This window comes from Alosa alosa, chromosome 15, assembly GCF_017589495.1.
Source record: "Alosa alosa isolate M-15738 ecotype Scorff River chromosome 15, AALO_Geno_1.1, whole genome shotgun sequence".
Classification (NCBI taxonomy): Eukaryota; Metazoa; Chordata; class Actinopteri; order Clupeiformes; family Clupeidae; genus Alosa; species Alosa alosa.
Genome location: NC_063203.1, coordinates 3,602,396 through 3,622,143, shown reverse-complemented (window position 1 = coordinate 3,622,143; position 19,748 = coordinate 3,602,396). Strand labels below are relative to the sequence as shown.

Sequence of the window (19,748 nt, the reverse complement as noted above, 5' to 3'; positions counted from 1 at the left end):
ATTGCATTGCTGTTCATCAGGAAGACTCCAAAGGACTTGCCGCTCTCATCCTCCAGGCAGAGGAAGAAGGGGTAATGCCCATAGAGGTTGTGAGTTCCCTGGAGATGAGCAAAGGGGGGTGGGGGGTCAGATCAGAGCTCAAGGTAGGGGAAGTCAGAGTCAGTTTGCCTGCTCTGCCATTGGTCACTGTGTATGGCAGAGATGACATATTAGTCAAATAGTCCACAGCATGCGAATGCTGACATAACAGCATGCAAATCCTTGATTTATTGCTTGTAGGGTCTGCTGGTGTGGTGTGTGTGTGTGTGTGTGTATGTGTGTGTGTGTGTGTGTGTGTGTGTAGTGTGTGTGTGTGTGTGTGTGTGTGTGTGTGTGTGTGTGTGTGTGTGTGTGTGTGTGTGTGTGTGTGTGTGTGTGTGTGTGTGTGTGTGTGTGTGTGTGTGTGTGTGTGTGTCTCACTCACTCCATTGGGGAACGCGTCTCTTGTAAAGATGGGCCAGGTCCTCCAGTTGGTGTCATGGCGGAACTGCTGGTGCACGTGCTCCCCCAGGCCGTAGATGTTGTGAGAGGGGAGCCTGGCAGAGATCTGGAGGTACTGATCAGCAAACACTAGTGGCCCCATAGTGGTGTCAAACCTGGACAGGTGGGACAGAGAATGAATGCAATCATGCATACACATGTGTGTGGGGACATTGTGAATGTGTGTATTTGAGTACAACATGGAATTATGATGACAGTGATAGATAGACAAATATCCACATAGTGTGCTTAAGGATGATCAAGCATGAGACGCTTGCAGTGACAGGGCAGGGACTGAGCCTGTTATACTGTATGCATGGTAAGGTGCTCTATGAGAGTTAGTGTCATGGTGATGGTGCAAATAAGTAAGTCCAACAGTGCAATAGTGCAAGAATAGAGTCTAGAGACATATGGACTATAAACATATAAGAGAATAATGTAGACAAAGTAATATAAACTATATCAGCGCAAGAATAGGTTGAAGTAATAGGGTTATAGCCATTGGTCAAGTATTAAGTATAAAGTATAAAGTATTAAGTATTAAGTATTGATATTGAATAGGGATGAAAACAACTGCAGACAGTTAATCTGTAAGCCCTCTTGTTAAAACATGTCATTTTATTCCATCGATTGCACTGGATTTCTTCAGGGTTACACAAGTGTCCTTGTTTTTTTTTTATCTTGCGCCACTTTTTCATGTGAGTTTTATTATGCATGTGTACTCTTATCTGCTGTTCAGCTTATCAAACCGTCCAATCATTTGATTTGCTGTCAAACAATCAACTGGTGATTAATGTAAAATACTTCTACAGCTTTTCTTATTTCTAAGAGAGCAATGACTTCTTAATAGACCCATAAATGTGAAGCTGTATAGTGATTAACTAGGATGAGACTCTGGAAGACTTCAATCAATGATGATAATAAGCAGACTTTAACCAACACAAAAGCTGCCACTAGTCACCGCATAAACCAGACTGATAAACAAGAAGAACAAAATCTACGCACAACTGCCACAAGACAGGAGAATGTCGGGAATGGGAATAAATAAGGGATCCATCACATTTTCCCATTTCTTCATTTCTAATGAGCCTTTAATTGAGCTCTGCGTCGGAGGGGTAATTGACTCCTGTTGGAACATGTGGACCGCTGAATGACACCCACTGCAATTACTTTGTCTCTCCATGCATGGCTAAGTGGCACCAAACAAGCCAAACAAACCAGACTCCTCTTCCCAAAAAGAACTGCATAATAATCAGATCAGTACATGGAAAAAAGAGTCCCTCCACACACACACACACACACACACACACATACACACCACCACTCCCAAGGATCAACAGCGATATGACAAAAGTGTCAGCCAACCACTGTGATTATTGCTGTTCCATCTTGACAGCCACTCAGCCCCAAGTCAGCATGAGTGGGGGTTAGCGTGCTAGCCCGTGCAGCGGCGGTAAACGCTCCATTAGTGGCCATGCAAATTCTCCGGCTCAGTATCGCTGTGCATTCTGGACCCTCACTGATGTGAGCCACTGAGCCAGACTCATGATAGACTCAAGACAGCTGGAACAAAGCCAACATGCGTGTTTGTGTGTATGTGTGTGTGTGTGTGTGTGTGTTGCACTCACAAGACTTTTTTAGTGGATGCCCTGCGAACTCTGATGCCAAATGGCTGCTTGACGAGCTCCAGCTCATACTGAAGGACGCCTGTCGGGGGATTGGCGGGAGGCTTCACGTGCTCATGGGGCACTTCAAACCGGGCTTTGTGGGCATCTGTAATCTTTAGCAGGGGATAAAGTGGACTAAGGTTAGCGGTCATTCACAGAGAGATCTTATTTTAGCCTAAATGTGCCAATGTTATGATCGGTTTAACTCACCTTAAAGCGGAGTCGGTTCTCTGTCTGCATGTCAGCGTGGAAGGACAGTTCCTCGATGTCGGCACCAAAGAGGGAGGGAGCTGTGTTTCTCTTCAGGACGGCGTCCATCTCTGTATGGGACAGAGCAGGAGGCCATGTTGAGCAGGGCACAATTCAGCACCACCGTGGACAATACTCACAATACTGATGTGCTCGGACAGGCGGACAGGCGGACAGGGCCTCACTTGTGCTGCTTGGCTGGTGGTCACTGGTCACATTGTATCCGTGGTTTTCCGAAAAGTAGCACCAGGGTACATTGGTCTCATCGATAGGATACCAGCAGCACCCACGCTCCAGACACTTTCTCTGAGGGGAGCACATCACAAGGCACGCTGGGATACTGTGTCTTTGTTTGGGCATTGGCTCATCCTACCTTCATGCCAAATGGCATTGTGTCAAACTGCAAATGCATCATAATCATTCCACACAAACACACACTTCTTTGCCCTGAGATCTTGGCCCAACAGAGGGCAGACACTGCTCTCTTATAGCGCCACCTATAGGTCAAAAGTCATCAAATTTATTGAGCCTCCTCCTAATTGGGTCCTGAGATCACATACTGAGTTTGGTTTTGATACATGAAAGCCTTGGTGAGATATCACTTCACTTCCTGCATGGTGAGACGTAATGAGGACCTACCTGAGAGGCACCGGAGTCAGGGAAGCAGTCCACCCGCTCCGCCAGCGGCATGTTCCGGCACTGCGGCACCACCCCCGGCGTCTCTGCCAATCACCACAGACAGTTTGTAAACATTCCGAGCACTCTTATCCTGACATCACCCCCACCTGCCCCCGAAACAAATCCACGAGACACCGAGGCCATTCCATGAGCGACATAATGAGGCTGTGCTTTCGGTGCCTCTTGTCCAAGGTTGACTCGAGGTTGATTTTAGGGTATAGACAGGGCGCAGCTAATTGTCCCCGGATTCAGTTAGGGATTTATAAATAGCAAAATGAGACCCACATCAAAGCCCAAATAAAGGATTGAGAATGACAGCTGTCATAATATCTGTGCCTTAAAGCTTTCATCAGACGGCCTCACTTATTGAGCGGTCACTGAGTATCCAGTTGGTAATGCTATCTCTGCTGTGTCTACTGCGGCCTGGCCCCTGGCCTACTGTGGCCTGGTGCTGTGGATGGCTGTCCTGTCCTGTGTTCGTTTGTGTGTGTGTGTGTGTGTGTGGGTGTCCGTGTGGGTGTGCATGTGGGTGTGTGTGTGTGTGCATGCTCACCAGGCCCACCGCCCTCTGAGATGACCCCAGGCTCGCCCGTGGCAAACAGCACCACCATCACCACGGCGACCACGGTCACCATGAGGAACAAGACGATGAGCATCATCTCCAGCTGGGAGAACTTCCTCTTCCCCTTCCCCTTCCCCATCTCCAGTGGTCAACACACCATCACATGCAAAGACAGAAAGGTATCTCACACCAATGAAAGCACTTTACAGGCGACACTCTGCATGGACCACTTGGACACATACAGTAGGTTAAGAAAAATATAAAACTAAAGCTACACGTTCATCTCTAAGATTATAATGTGATTTACAATGCTCATTAATTGCTGCTACTTGGACTGTTAAGCCCTGACTCAAGTCCTGATCAGATACAGTGTTTTGGAAAGGGGCCAAATTTCTTTCATTTATTTTATGCGATGAGCCAAACATGAATGCAAAATATTCTCCGCTCTAGAATCTTTGTACAAAACTATAGACCCTTTCAACAATAAAAACAAAAACAATGCTTGAACGTTCTATTTGGGCCCCAATCTACTTCCTCTGCATTAAGATAACATATGGAATGTTAAAAAGGTAGTCTTGTGGGGCCAACTATGATGCTGATAATGGAACTCTCTTGAAAGGTGCTGGCCCCACAAGGCTTCCGTTTTAACATTCCATATGTTATCTTAATGCAGAGGAAGTAGATTGGGAACCAAATACCTTTCTCAGATTTCGGGCCTATTTGGGTTACAGAAATTTTGAAAATAAAATTAAAAATTTTACTAATTGGTATGCATCAAATTATTAGTCATTTTGATAGGAGTAACCTTGTGAGCTTGGTTGAGACCACAATATAAGGGAATTTATGATTTTTTGTCATTTTTCAGGTAAATGTCATTACCATCACATCATCTAATATGTACATTTTAAAGATGAAATGGTCAATCAATGATCAATCAATGATCAATTATGGTTTCACATGAAGTCTATTTTATCTTGAACTTATTAGAATTGTTGAACTTTACTTACAACATGAATTATAGTCATAAAGTAAAGTAGTAAAGTATCTTATCGACCCTGGCTTGGAATTTCATTTATTTGAAATAAATGCCATATATCATATCTTTTTTTTATCCAGTGGCAATTTAGACTGTCCAAAATTGTCAAAAATATCTAATTAATGTAATTTATTGTAATTTATACATTATACAAGGATACAATGATACAAGGAAGTTTATTGTCACATGCATATAGTTACTGGAAGTAAGAAATGCAGTGAAATTATGTCTGGTGTCAGCCTATTTGTGCATTTATGGGGGGGAGGGGGTAAAGTGCAGTAGAAGAGGGGTTTAGTAGATTAAGTGGCAAGGGCTGCATAAGAAAGGAGGATTGGGATTGGGGGGGGGGCACCAACAAGGAGCACCCAAGAGCAACTGGGGCAAGGAAAAACTCTGAAAAAATACTGAAAAATGCAACACAAAATTGGAATTGTTAAATAAAATGGTGTACAACAATATTCTTAACTTGGGGGAAAAAAGACAGGAAACAAATATGGGGATTTTTCAGGCCCGAAAGAACACTTTCTGTCTGAAAATCGTTCTGCCTCAGTCAAAGGTTCTATGCTACTAAGCACTGCATGAGACTCACCACTTCAAATACTAAAGGCAGAAGATTCAAACATTCTTTTGAGATGACAGGTGAATAGCCTTTAAATGAACCGGAATGTTAAATTATTTTTGCTGATAATTATTTTATAAACCTACTATTTCATACTATTGCAGTAAATATAAAAAAAAGATAGCAATTGTTATCCCTAAAAGCATGGCCTAAATATTAAACCCTGCAAACAGAGAAAATGTGGAAAGCCCTTTATTGATTAACAGCTACAGTTTGAGATTCAAAACTGGAACACAGGACTGGAAAGACTGAGATTATCCCCAGTGTTTGCACTCTTTAGCTTTTACTATGTCACATGTAAATACTATTTTCCATATTACCCATATTAACAGCCTACAATTTAAAACTAGTGTAATTTTCAGAATTCTAACCCTAAATTCTAATGGAACACTATGAGCAGAGACAGCACTCAATGTATTCTAACTAAAGTGACTAAATGTAGTCTCAACAAACACTCACAAAGAAATGTAAATGGGGGAATTGATTCTGTGACACATTTGCATGTCTCTTACCTTTCTGTCCTATATCAGTATCCCTCCACAATGTTTGTCATTCAAGGTCAAAGTAAAGTGCACAGTCTTGACTCAGGTGTTGCTCCTCTGTGTGTGTAGTAGAGCCCTGGAAAAGTAATCTTTTGTGGTGGCCAGATAGAGAGAGAAGGGGGAGGGAGGGGTATTGTGTGTGTGTGTGTGTGTGTGTGTGTGTGTGTGTGTGTGAGAGAGAGAGAGAGAGAGAGAGGACAATAAAATAAAGCATGGACAGACCAAAAGAGGTAATTCTGGTGTAAAAAGTAAGACTACTGTAAATCTATTCTTGGACGAATATGACAATCAACTAATGAGGAGAATGCAGTAGATACTAATTTGTCACAAATCATGTCAAACTAACAGACATCTTGTTAAGATTAGAACATGATTCTCATCACTCTTAGCTGTATTCCACATAAATTATATATATGTATGTTTGTGAGGACATGTTTATGTGGCAACACGTGACAAATTGTAGCCAATTTGAGAATGAAGTTATGACTTATAGACTTGCAAATGAAATCCAGTTGAGTGTGTGTATGCATTTGAATGTGAGTATGTGTGTGTGTGTGTGTGTGTGTGTGTGTGTGTGGGAGCAGTGGCACAAAAAGTGGGTATGCGCTATATGCGGCGCAGCACCATGGGGGCGCCAAATAATAATAATAATAATAATAATAATAATAATAATAATAATAATAATATATTCTATAGCCTATGTAGCTACTGTTGTACGTTTCTAAATCATTTCTGCATTTCCTCAATGTCAAATAACATTTTAGAGGACTAACAGGCTAGGCGCCCTATCTCTATAAGATTCTATCATAGAATTTTGCCATAGAAAAGGGAGTGGGGTCGCCGTGAGCGCTGAGTGAGCAGGTACGAGTAGTGAGTTTTCGTCTTTAGCCTGTATCGGGCTGAATCAAGTTGTCCAAATGAATAGGTCATTGTAGACGTTGTTGTTGTATTATTGCATGTGGATGTTGTTATGCTATGTAGCCTACGTTTTTGCTGACCAAAGCACGGGGCTAAAACCGGGAAACGGACAAATATTGTCCACAAGTGTTTTTTTGGGGGCGTCTATGGAAAAATATGGATAAAGCATAAAAGCTGTCGGGGGCAAACTGTCGCAGTAGTTAAATAAGTGGATGGTGAAAAGCAACAGGTAGGATTTAAAGTGTGACGATTGAAACTTAAGGTAGTCTATTCCATTCAGATAGCTAGGTGGCTACCATGCTCATACTGCACTTTTAATGGCAAACTGCAAACAGAAATGTCACACTAGCAACAACTGTTAATGTGGTGCAAACAAAGGCTAGAGTTGGATCAGCCTTATCTTTTGTGAGCAACAGCTGGCAAAAGGACGTTATGAGAACCGACTCTCTTAAAGTGACAATGCAACATTTAACAATACTATATGTAATACATTATTGGCCTTTTGTTTTACTTTAGTTGTTTGTGTTTATTTTTTTTTTTTTTTGGGGTGTTTTGCGATGCATCAAATCTATTTTATTGCCACACTAAAGTAATCAACGGGACAAACCATATAACAACTATAGGTGAGAAACATTGCAGTAAAAGCATGCTATTTACCAACACAGCCTGAACATTTACATGACACTGTCACATAATGTGTGACTGCTTAAAGTTTAACCTGATAGAGGCCCTCTGCTTTATACAAGGAATGACTAGGCAAAGGATGCGTATCCAGTAACATTACTGGGCACAAGTGGTCTTATCTGATTTTGCCCCCATTTTTTTTTTTTAGAAAGGACACTTTAATACTACAACATACTATTAATTTATCTACAGCTGTAAATGAGCACAGTGCATATGTATAACATATAAAGACATAGCATAGAAGCTGTAGTTTGTGGTCTATTAACAGACTGAGAGGCTGGAAGTAACAGGTGCTTAAGAAGCCTGTAAGAAACCCCATTAAAAAGCCACACTTAGGTCTTTTACTGTCCTGGCCCTCACCTTTGTCCCTTAGCTGAGTGAGATTATGAGGTGGTAGGTGTTATGCATGTTCTGGTTGAGCTTTATGACAGACCATATAATGTGCTGGATAGAGCTGAATGAAAAAAAAAACCTGAACATAGTAGGAGCAATATTCCACCATAAAACAAGCAAAAAATGGGGGAGAAAAAACCCCCTCTCATTTCGTCCTCCACCAAGTAACTTTAATTGCCACATCACATTTAATGCCGTGAGAGCCAGCCATTGTGGCTAGGCCCGGACTAAACTGAATGGATCGATACTCAGGATTGAATTGCCAATTCCAGTTTTGGAGCATTGGAAATTGATTGGAACTCTGCGTTCTCTTGAGCAGCAAGCTGACACTGGAGCTGACTCTAACTGGATTGCATTCTAGGGCGAGGTTGAGGAGGAGGGGAAAAAAAAGAATTGAATGAAAGTATTAATGTGCGAACAGGACTGGCTACCGAACTGCATTGATGGCTGGCGGCTTGCAGGTGACCGTCATAATCAGAATAGCCAGGCCAAGAAATGAATGTGACAGAGATATCAGGCTAGATAGAGAAATAGAAAGTAGAGAAGTGGAGCGAGAGGGGGAGGGTCTATACTAGAAGAAGAGATGGATACCACCATGGTAATTATAGTGAGTGGCCATGATGGGGGGTTGGATGGAGAGGAGATGGAGAGAGAGAGGTGTCCAAGGACAAGCTACAGATAAAGTGAAGATTGTGTGGAGAGTGAAAGTCTGTCACTGGCCGTGAGAATGCTTAGCCGCAAGGGACATTCAGGTTACAAAGGTCATAGATGTGTGGGAAAGATATGTACATTTATTGGAAACCGATTTGGATGAAAACATTTTATCACACTTGGTAAAACAAACAGAAATAACATTGAACTCTTAGTTTGCTTCTCATCTATTTTAGATAAGATGAAGATAAGAGACTGTGTAAAGAGATTGTGCACTGTTGAACTGGACCCACACTAGGTGGTTATAGATTCAAAGTGTTTGTGTTTACATCCCTCTGTAAACAGTGTGGATGAACCAAAACATCAAGATACATCCAAGGCTTTTCAACTGGGGTGAGAAATAGATGTAGTTCTCAGTTCAAGCTAACTTGAGTTTGAAATATTTCTTTGACAAGAGGTCGAACATTATTATTTCTCAGAGGTCTGGCCAACAGTTCAACAGTATGTTTCATTAGATCTTATTCGATCCATAGGCTTACAGCTTTTATACCAAAGTTCAATTGCAATGTTTGAATGGTGCAGAACACTGGTTGATTGCATGCATATTAGGCCTGCTAGCCTAGCCTACTTGCTACAATGTATTTCCTTTAGAATTTCACCATTGCTCAATAAAATTAAGTAATTGGCAAAAAAAAGATTTTGATGTCAAACCCAGCCCCACTGTTCCTCCAGTATTAACCATAGTGCTATTGGTACTATATTATATATTACTATATAATAAAGCAGTGTCTTGTTCATCAACATATTGGCCTAATAGTGGAGTGGTTAAGCTCACATTTTCATAACAATTGATCATTTTATAATAAAAGATCAAATTTGGTAGACAAAAAGTAAATTATAGAAAAAAGAAACTAACAACTAATAGTTACATATTTTACCATAAATCAAATATTTTTTTTAGAAACAGGTTATTTTGATATTGATGTTAAATTGTATATTCATTCCATTGAATATATTAAAATAATACTATAATAGACTACTCCCATCATAATACTATTGTTCAAAATAATAATGCAGATGTGAGTGGAGAGTGGACACACTGAAAAAAATAATAGATACTACAGTACAACCACAGGTAGTAATGAATTAGGGGTGCACTAAACTCAAATTTCGGTTTCGGATTCGGCTGAATCTTGTTTTTATCAACCGAACCGAAACCTACAGAGCCCCTAAGAGGACATGAGCAAAAAAAAATCAAAAGTTTAGTTTCATGTGCTCACGTGAAACTTTCATGTGCTCACCTGAAACTTTCATGTGCTCACGTGAAACTTTCATGTGCGCACGTGAAAGTTTCACGTGAGCACATGAAAGTTTCGTGTGCGCACGCTAAAAACCTTTTCACATGAAACTTTCATGTGCGCACATGAAACTTTCACGTGAGCACATGAAAGTTTTAGGTGAGCACATGAAAGATTTTTTTTTCACGTGAGCACATGAAACTAAACTTTAGATTTTTTTGCTCATGTCTCTTAGGGGCTCCATAGAAACCTACGCAGTGAGGCCGTAATCATAATATACTTTGAGGGGTACATCTAAGACTATACTATAGGAACACAATAGACTAAAGAGTAAAGATATTATAGGAATTACAGAACATCATACAGATATTAGCCCAACAACACCCACTGGTGAAGAGGGATTTTTTGGATGGATGGATTTGGCTCAAGAGATAGAACAATTTTCTAAACTTTGGAATCAATGTGCGCTAGATGCCGCCAGTGGGCTTTGTTCCATTAAAAGTAATACGTTCCAAACACTGGTATCACTTGATGTGCGTCAGATGCCTTTAGAAATCTTATAGTAGGCCTAGTACTGTAGTAATTTGTCTGGTGGGTGTTTTCACAACATTCACTGTTACCCATGGCATTATGAATGACCGCACATATGACAGGGATGTTGAATGGACATGCGTTCCCCCACCTCCACCCCTGAGTTCATTAAACCTGCTGGCATGACCCCAGACCAGAGGTGGAAAACTACCAGGTCAAGTGCTGAAACTTTCATGTGCTCACCTGAAACTTTCATGTGCTCACCTGAAACTTTCATGTGCTCACGTGAAACTTTCATGTGCTCACCTGAAACTTTCATGTGCTCACGTGAAACTTTCATGTGCTCACCTGAAACTTTCATGTGCTCACGTGAAACTTTCATGTGCTCACCTGAAACTTTCATGTGCTCACGTGAAACTTTCATGTGCTCACCTGAAACTTTCATGTGCTCACCTGAAACTTTCATGTGCTCACCTGAAACTTTCATGTGCTCACCTGAAACTTTCATGTGCTCACCTGAAACTTTCATGTGCTCACCTGAAACTTTCATGTGCTCACCTGAAACTTTCATGTGCTCACCTGAAACTTTCATGTGCTCACCTGAAACTTTCATGTGCTCACGTGAAACTTTCATGTGCTCACCTGAAACTTTCATGTGCTCACCTGAAACTTTCATGTGCTCACCTGAAACTTTCATGTGCTCACCTGAAACTTTCATGTGCTTTCATGTGCTCATTGAAACTTTCATGTGCTCACCTGAAACTTTCATGTGCTCACGCGTGAAACTTTCATGCGCATCGTGAAAGTTTCATGTGAGCACATGAAAGTTTCATGTGCGCACGCTAAAACCTTTTTTCACATGAAACTTTCATGTGCTTTTACGAAACTTTCATTGAGCACATGAAAGTTTTAGGTGAGCACATGAAAGTTTCACGTGAGCACATGAAACTAAACTTTAGATTTTTTTTTTGCTCATGTCCTCTTAGGGGCTCCATAGAAACCTACGCAGTGAGGCCGTAATCATAATATACTTTGAGGGGTACATCTAAGACTATACTATAGGAACACAATAGACTAAAGAGTAAAGATATTATAGGAATTACAGAACATCATACAGATATTAGCCCAACAACACCCACTGACGAAGAGGGATTTTTGGATGGATGGATTTGACGCTCAAGAGATAGAACAATTTTCTAAACTTTGGAATCAATGTGCGCTAGATGCCGCCAGTGGGCTTTGTTCCATTAAAAGTAATACGTTCCAAACACTGGTATCACTTGATGTGCGTCAGATGCCTTTAGAAATCTTATAGTAGGCCTAGTACTGTAGTAATTTGTCTGGTGGGTGTTTTCACAACATTCACTGTTACCCATGGCATTATGAATGACCGCACATGACAGGGATGTTGAATGGACATGCACGTTTCCCACCTCCACCCCCCTGAGTTCATTAAACCTGCTGGCATGACCCCAGACCAGAGGTGGAAAACTACCAGGTCAAGTGTGTCTGTTGGGAAACACACTTAGTTGGAAGTTGGAGGACTAGCTTTCTGATGAGGGGTTGACATTATACACCCTCAAGGTGTTATATAAATGTAATGTAATGTAATATGATTTTGGCCTATTGATTAAAATGTGTTCTACTTAACAGTTTTATCAAAAACAAAAACAAAAACATCCGTAATGAATGTGAACGGGTGTGATGTATTAGGCTAGCTACAATAACTTCCTCATATCTTACCTCAGGCTAATAGAGATATCAAGAAGAGGAACAATTCTGCTTTTTCAAGTAATTATAGTAGCCTATCCTATGACAACAACTTATTTGAGCATAACTTAAAATGGCAGCACAATTAGAGCTCCCAGGTTAACCTGTCATATTTGTCTTTGTCTGATTCCAGCTTGACTCAACCAAAGTCCAATTAGGCAAGTCCCTCCACTCGGTGGCCATATTGCAACGCTTTTTCGGCACTTATCGGGCATCTATTTCGGCAGAAATACGACATAGCCTATTCACAACGCACCACATGATTGGCATAATGTATTCACATTTCGACATTTTGGCCGTGGAATTTGTAGACAACTGCCATATTGCCGTAACAAACTAACCTCATGCATTTTTATGGAGGAATTTTTGAGTGCTGTATCTCCTCATTAGAAAGTCTCTGACTCAACTCAGAGATCCAGTTTAGAATGTGCGCCAGGCCTAGCAACTGCGGCTACTGTACGTTTCCCCTCGCGACGTGGAGATGCATAGCCTACTGTACGTCCTCCACGTGGAGATTAGCCTACTGTAGGCCTACGTCCTCCACTTGGTTCATTTTGTTTTGACACCAGGGCTACCATAAGTATCCACTGCCACATCAGCGAGGTTGTAAAAGCACCTACACATGTACAGTAAGTAACCCATCTTTTTTCATGTCATGAAGGTAAATGTAAAACACAGCCTGCTTAGTGGACCATGACCCTGCGCCTCAATCAATAAATTGCGACTGTAGGCAGCAAAAAGTCAAATGAGTTACCGATCTGACCCGGTTTTTAAATACCCCGTCCCTGGCTCAATAGGGAATAGGCTACATGTACAGTAGGCTATATGGAGGTAGCCATAGCCATGAGCTAGCCTATACAGTGCAACCGGAAAGTTCCCAGGCCCTTTCAAGTTTCAAGTTTCCATTCATTTTTTTTTCATCAATCTAGACACAATACTCCAATACTCCACAAAATGGAAGTCAAATTAATCAATTTAGGCACAGGCACTGGTGGACTCCAATCACGTTGTAGAAGATAGATAGATAGAGATACTGTAGATAGATACTTTATTGATCCCTAGGGGAAATTCAAGAAAGAATCATCTCATTTCATCTCAATCTCAATCACCTCAAGAAGCATCTCAAGGACCATTGATAGAAGTAGGATGCATCAGAGCTCAATTGCAATCATAACAAAGGGTCTGAATACCTAAGTAAATTAGTAATATTTCAGTCTTTTATTTTTTTTATAAATTTACAAAACACTCCAAACATCTGTTTGTTGTGGAGTATTTGGAGTATTGTGTGTAAATTGATGAGGGAAAAAAATGAATTGAATTCATTTTTAAGATGAGTCTGAAACCAAAATGTGGAAAACATGAAAGGGTCTGAAAACATTTCCAGTTACTGTAAGTTTGGCTGTCACTCTATAGGCTCATTAATCAAATGATGTTACCAAATGTTGTTACCTAACTTAATCCTGTGTTTGTCACTCTCAGTATTTTAAGGGATGTATGTAAACAAATAATTAAATTGTAGTTTATTAGGGCTATTTTCACACTATTTGCATTAACTGTCCGCAGCTATTGTCTGGTTTTGTTGAAAGAATTTGCACTTTGAGAAAAAGTAATTACATTTCAGAAATCTGATTTAAAGAAAATATTAGAAAACAAAAGAAGAAACAGCATTCATGAAAAGCTGTCAGTGAAGGCTGGGAAAAAGGTGAAACATCAGGTTGAAGGCTTTTGGAAAGGAGGAAAATGTCAGGATCTGGCCCGGACTGTTAAGTTTGTGCCACCCTGGTGGCCATTTTGTGTATTGTCCTGTGTTTGTTTTTGCCTGTTCCCCATGTGCTTTGTGTTACCTGCCTGTCATCTGTCTTTGTATCCGCCCCATCTCCTTATTTGGTCTGTGCTTCCTGTCTTGTTTGTTTTCCCTCCATTTCTGCCTCCTCACCTGTTCCCTGTTATTGTCTCGTTGGTTTCGTCCAGTCCTCTGTCTTTCTGTTAATTGCTCTGTGTATTTCTACCCTCCTGTTTCTCTGTTCTTTGTTGGATCGTCTCTCTGTTTGTCTAGTCAAAGTTCTGTATATAAGGAAGAAATTCTTTAAATGTAAAGTTCATGTTTAAAATAAATTCTGTTTTGTCTGTAAGTCTGCCTGGTTGAGTCTTGCACTTGGGTCCTCCTGCACAACCCTGACAGAAAAAGCTCAAGGTAGAAAAAGAGGTAGGCTACTTGTTTGACTTTAGAGTCAAACATTTAAATGCTTAAGTTGAGAATAGCAATGGAGTTTGACAGCCAATTATCCTCTGCATTACACGGACAATACAACTGAAATACAGCATACAGACAGTCACACCTGTCCACACACACACACACACACACACACACACACACACACAATACCCCTCCCTCCCCCCATGGACGGATTATGAACTTTCTTGGCCCAGATGTATTAAGGGCCCCCACTAATTGTCGCATATGTGGGAGGTGGGGGGGGGGTTGATTTTTTAAAAATATGTTTTGATATTTGTTTGATGTGATTTCCTGTATTCTGGTGCATTTGGGGGATGGCCAATACTAGATTCAATCAGATTCATAGCCTACATCCTGATTTGTTGATATTGAGGCAATGATTCCATGCAAAAGCTTGGGCTTCAGGGCCCCCTGACCCCTTGAGCCTCTGGGCCTGGGCCCGGTAGGCCCGTGCAGTAATCCATCCCTCCCTCCCCCTTCTCTCTCTATCTGGCCACCACAAAAGATTACTTTTCCAGGGCTCTACTACACACACAGAGGAGCAACACCTGAGTCAAGACTGTACACTTTACTTTGACCTTGAATGACAAACATTGTCTGTGTGGTCGGATACTGATATAGGACAGAAAGTTAAGAAACATGCAAATGTGTCACAGAATCAATTCCCCTATTTACATTTCTTTGTGAGTTTTTGTTGAGACTAGATTTAGTCACTATATTCAGTTATAGTATTCTGTGCTGTCTTTGCTCAGTGTTCCATTGGGTTGGAATTCTGAAAATGATTTTAGTCTACACTAATTTTAGGCGGTTTGGGTAATGGAAAATAGTTTTTACATGTGACAGAACAAATGCTAAAGAGTGCAAAACACTGGGAATAACCTCAGTCTTTCCAGTCCTGTGTTCCAGTTTTGAATCTCAAACTGTAGCTGTTGAGAGAGAGAGAGACTAATAGACAGAGAGAAAGAGAAAGACCCCACACACAATTGAAGCCCCTAAAAGTAACAACCACTCCTGCCCTCTTGACAGAGATATAACTGTTCTATACTGTTGTATTTCATTTTGTTTTGTATGAAAGGTAGCGTCCAACTTCATCACTCCAGTATCAGGCATAGCAACCTGCAAGGCGTTTGATTTTCTAGTGTAGATCCTTTCCGTCCTTAAGCAGAGCGCGATGAGGTCTGGTGGCAGATGGCTACTCGTGATGGCAGACTTGCTGGAGTAATAGGAATGCCATATGCTGCGGTTGCAGTCATGCCGCCAACAGCAGGCTCTCTGTCCAGGATCCCCAAACACACATGGCTGACCTTTGAACCTGTGAGGACTACATATGCAGCAAACCCCACTGACAAAAAAAAGCTGACGTGCATGTGTAGGGGAACCACATAGTACATTGTTTCAAACAGTATGGTGTATACTGTACACAGATAGGCATTGTGAAAAGTGTAGCACTACATGAAATGCTAACCTGCAGGTGTACTGTAGGCATGGAGGATGAAGAATGAAGGAATAAAGCTGCACAGTACTGCTTCCACTGGGCTCTCTTACACATGAAACAGCAGATGGATCCAGTCTTTTAGCATACATGTTTTTTTTGTACGAACAGGTGGATATAAGGGATGAGGAAAGCAAGACAATTACAAACAAAATGTTTAAGTGTCCAAACGCATGTGTCTTAATCTATGGAGTACCTACAAAGGAAAGTTTATAGAAAGGAACAACACATTTTACACACACGCACACACACACTTCTATTCCAACGTGTACATACATTAGGTATAAAGACCATGGGTGTTATGCATGCATTTACAGACATCTGCATTCAATCCCCCTTCTCTCTTTGTTTTGCAGACATCTTGGATAAGCAAATGTACAGCAAGACCTTGTGTATGGATGCCAAGCAGACCTGGGGAAACCATTACGACGTGCACAGCCTGTACGGCTACTCCATGACCCTGGCCACTTATGAGTAAGACTGAGTGTGATGTCAACATTCATGTTTCCCCCAAGTTCAAGTATAAAAGCCTAATTAGAAAATACCAATTATCAATACACTAAATAGAATTGACAGGATGATAACAATAACCATACAAATAAACAAACCACGATTCTGTAAGGAAAAAAAAATATTAGTTGTAAGCAAAGTAAACAGGCACTTTTTGAAGATCCCAAAACTATTGCTAGAATGAAGAGCATTAAGTAAATTATTTCACCAACGAGGAATCACAGAAGTCTTGACTGTGACCTCTTAGTATTGTTGATGGAAGGATGACATTGCAGACGCTTATCAGAGGACTAGTGGACGAGGGGGGACGGGTGCAGCTCCACTAATAGCCTTTTTCCACCGACAGAACCGGTTCTGTTCCCGCTCGCGAACCAACATATGAACCATCAGAGTATTTGACCAAACAAAGAATGGTTCGGAGTGTGGCACCTTGGTTCTGAGCTTGAACCAGAAAATAGTTTTTCCTGTGAACCGGAGTGGGCGTGTCATTCTACCGTTCCAAGAAGAGAAGGCATGAGTTTTCCATCCATATCAACTGTTGCCATGAGTAAACAAACTAGCACTACACTGCAGACCTTAACTAGCATTTTACACAGCTAATTGCTGCCGTTTTTAGGGGACAACCGTTTGTTTCATTCTCCTGCATGTTTATGCATCTTATTATGACCGCCAAGAGCTTAAGCCGTAGCGGTCATATAGGTTTAGTCATATTTTTTTTTTTTTTTCTTTTTTTTTATTTCTTTTTTTTTCTTTTTCGCATGTCCAAATTTCCGTCAATGATTCCCGGGACACTGAAAGACCGGGGTAGACAAAACTTGGTGGGCATGTAACCCCATATGGATAGCATGGAACCATCGTTTTTCGTTTTGATCTGTAGCCCCCACGCTGGACTGCACCTCCGAAAGGAGGGTAGGGCAGACACAGTTTTCTGTGAATATCTCGAGAACCGTAAAGGTTTAGGAGGACCACCTTTTTTTTTTTGTATGTTGATCTCAAAGGGGCCATGTCAACCCATTCCATAACCACTAATTTCATGTATAAGCCACCTAGTTAAACACAAAAAAAGTAAAAATGAGGTGTTGTAATTGTAGGTATCTGTGACCTAACATAGTCAAAACTGCACGAAATTGGAAGTGTAGGATCATTATGACACCCTCTGTATGCACGCCAAGTTTTGTGGAATTACGTTCATGGGGGGCCACACAATAAATTAATTTATGTTACTATACACCAACTGGCCTGTAGGTGGCCGGAGACAGTTTTCTGTGAATATCTCGAGAACCGTAGGGCCTAGGAGGTCCACCTTTTTTTTTGCATGTTGGTCTTAAGGGGGCATGTCAACCCATCCCATTACCACTTATTTCATGTATAGCGCCACCTAGTTAAAAATTAAAAAGCAAAAAATTAGGTGTTTTCATCACAATATCTCTGGCTGACAAGGTCAAAACTGCACGAAATTGTAGGATCATTATGACACCCTCCGAATGCATGCCAAGTTTTGTGTACTTTCGGTCAATGGGGGCCCTACAATAAAATAACGTAATATGTGTACATTTAGTGACGTACACCAACAAGGATTCGGGACACTGAAAGACCGGGTACACAAAACTTGGTGGGCATGTACCCCACATGGATAGCATGGAACCGTCATTTTTCGTTTTGATCTGCAGCCCCCCCGCTGGACTGGACCCCCCGAAAGGAGTGTAGGGCAGACACAGTTCTCTGTGGGCAGACACAGTTCTCTTTTATGGTATGTTGGTCTCAAGGGCCCACATAAACCTGGCTCATAATCACTCATTTGTGATTTGCACCCCCGTAAAAAAAATGAAAATGCAATATTATTCTGCTTTAATCGCCCCTATCTTCAGTGAAGATGTTCAGAACTGCTCCAAATTTTATGTGTATGATTGACCTGGCATTCTCTTGGGGTCTGGGGGTATGCCAAGTTTCGTAGAATTTCATCCATGGGGGGGTCTAAAAAAATTAGGTTATGTGTACATTTAGTGACTGTACACTCATTGGCCTGTAAATGGCGGTGCACACATATAAACATGCACACACACAGGCACCCACATACTATCGGTATTAGAACGGATACATACATAATTACAAATTCAGTAGGATCAAAAGAAAGCCAAAATAAATATTCATCATCATCATCATGGCTGCATTTTCAGTATTGGCGATAAGTAGTCGTTTGTCCACTAGATGGCGCATCGTTGCAGTGAGACGTAATTTTGTAGGAAGTTAAAAAGTGGGTTGGGGAAAACAATGGACACTTCCTACAAGGACTGTAATTTACCGCAGCTTAACATCTAATAAGGACAGGACGATGTTCACATGAAGTTTAATTCCCATTTCTTCTTGAAGCGAAATAAATCTGAGGATGTTTATCGGACATGCTTGGTTTTTACTGCAGAATACGTTAATCTTGTAATATCTATAAGGACCTAGGTAATGTTACCCGTTAGCGTTGGTTGAGTGGTAGAGGCCCATTTGATTGATTGCATTTGTAGAAAACTATAAATGCGGTTATACCAAGCAAATTGATAGCAGCACTGTTTGTATCTTTCGACTGTCATTTATTGCACGTGCTACAAAAATCATTCTGTGCAATGGAAGATTTACCAACGTTACACCGGTCTGATACAGTTTTGCCTATACATGCATTGAGACTGAGGCGCCTGTTTATTTAATTTTAAGTGCGTGCAGGGTGAGAGGGGAATCGATGTGCTTTGATTACAGCTTGGTAGTTGTAGTCTGTGAAATTAAAAAGCACGTGTGTGTGAAGTATCCAAACAATGACCCCTTCATTTCATTATGGCTGCTTTTAGCAACACACCTTAAGCTATGTGTAGTGGGTCCCATTTAGAAGTGGCTACTTCATTCGCGCTTTCCTTGACTCATGGAGCTGCGTGAATGTTATTACAACTTTTCGCCACGATATGGCAGTTTAAGTCCGCTTGATACTGTAAAGTCGTAAGCCATTGGTTTCCAAAGGAGATTTTATTTGTGTCGCCAGCATAGCCTATTGACAATTTATGTTGTAAATAGGCCTACCTTATAATCCTACCTGTAGCTTAGGGAAGCTAACAGCTTTCTATTAGGATCTAGTTTGTTAGTTACAGTTTTGTCATAACTCCCTAATGCATTTTTGCATTTAGAATAGCCAGCGTGTATATCTCAATCTGAAAATTAAACAATATCGGTGCCTATGGACTAGGCTGGGTGAACCCAGCCTGATCTGCCCGCTATTTATTTTTGATTTCTTAAAAGATTGAGCTTGGTCTGATGAAAGCCAGACTAGCCATGGACCTCAGTTACACAATGCAAGGGAACATGAATCAGCCTATATTTGCACGAACAATAAAGGACAAAAGCTCTTCAACTTTG

General features: G+C 41.1%; 1 protein-coding gene across 1 annotated transcript in view; it reads right to left on the bottom strand.

Moving 5' to 3' along the window:
• The window catches only part of si (sucrase-isomaltase (alpha-glucosidase)), a 41,151-nt gene extending 35,219 nt beyond the window's left edge, over positions 1-5,932 (bottom strand). Inside the window, 8 exon segments of the mRNA XM_048264732.1 lie at positions 1-98; positions 464-635; positions 2,148-2,299; positions 2,397-2,506; positions 2,621-2,741; positions 3,075-3,157; positions 3,667-3,814; positions 5,843-5,932. The exon segment at positions 1-98 is cut by the window's left edge and continues 2 nt beyond it. Coding sequence (XP_048120689.1) covers positions 1-98; positions 464-635; positions 2,148-2,299; positions 2,397-2,506; positions 2,621-2,741; positions 3,075-3,157; positions 3,667-3,814 — 884 coding nt within the window. The 5' untranslated portion in view covers positions 5,843-5,932.
• Between the last annotated feature and the right edge of the window lie 13,816 nt (positions 5,933-19,748).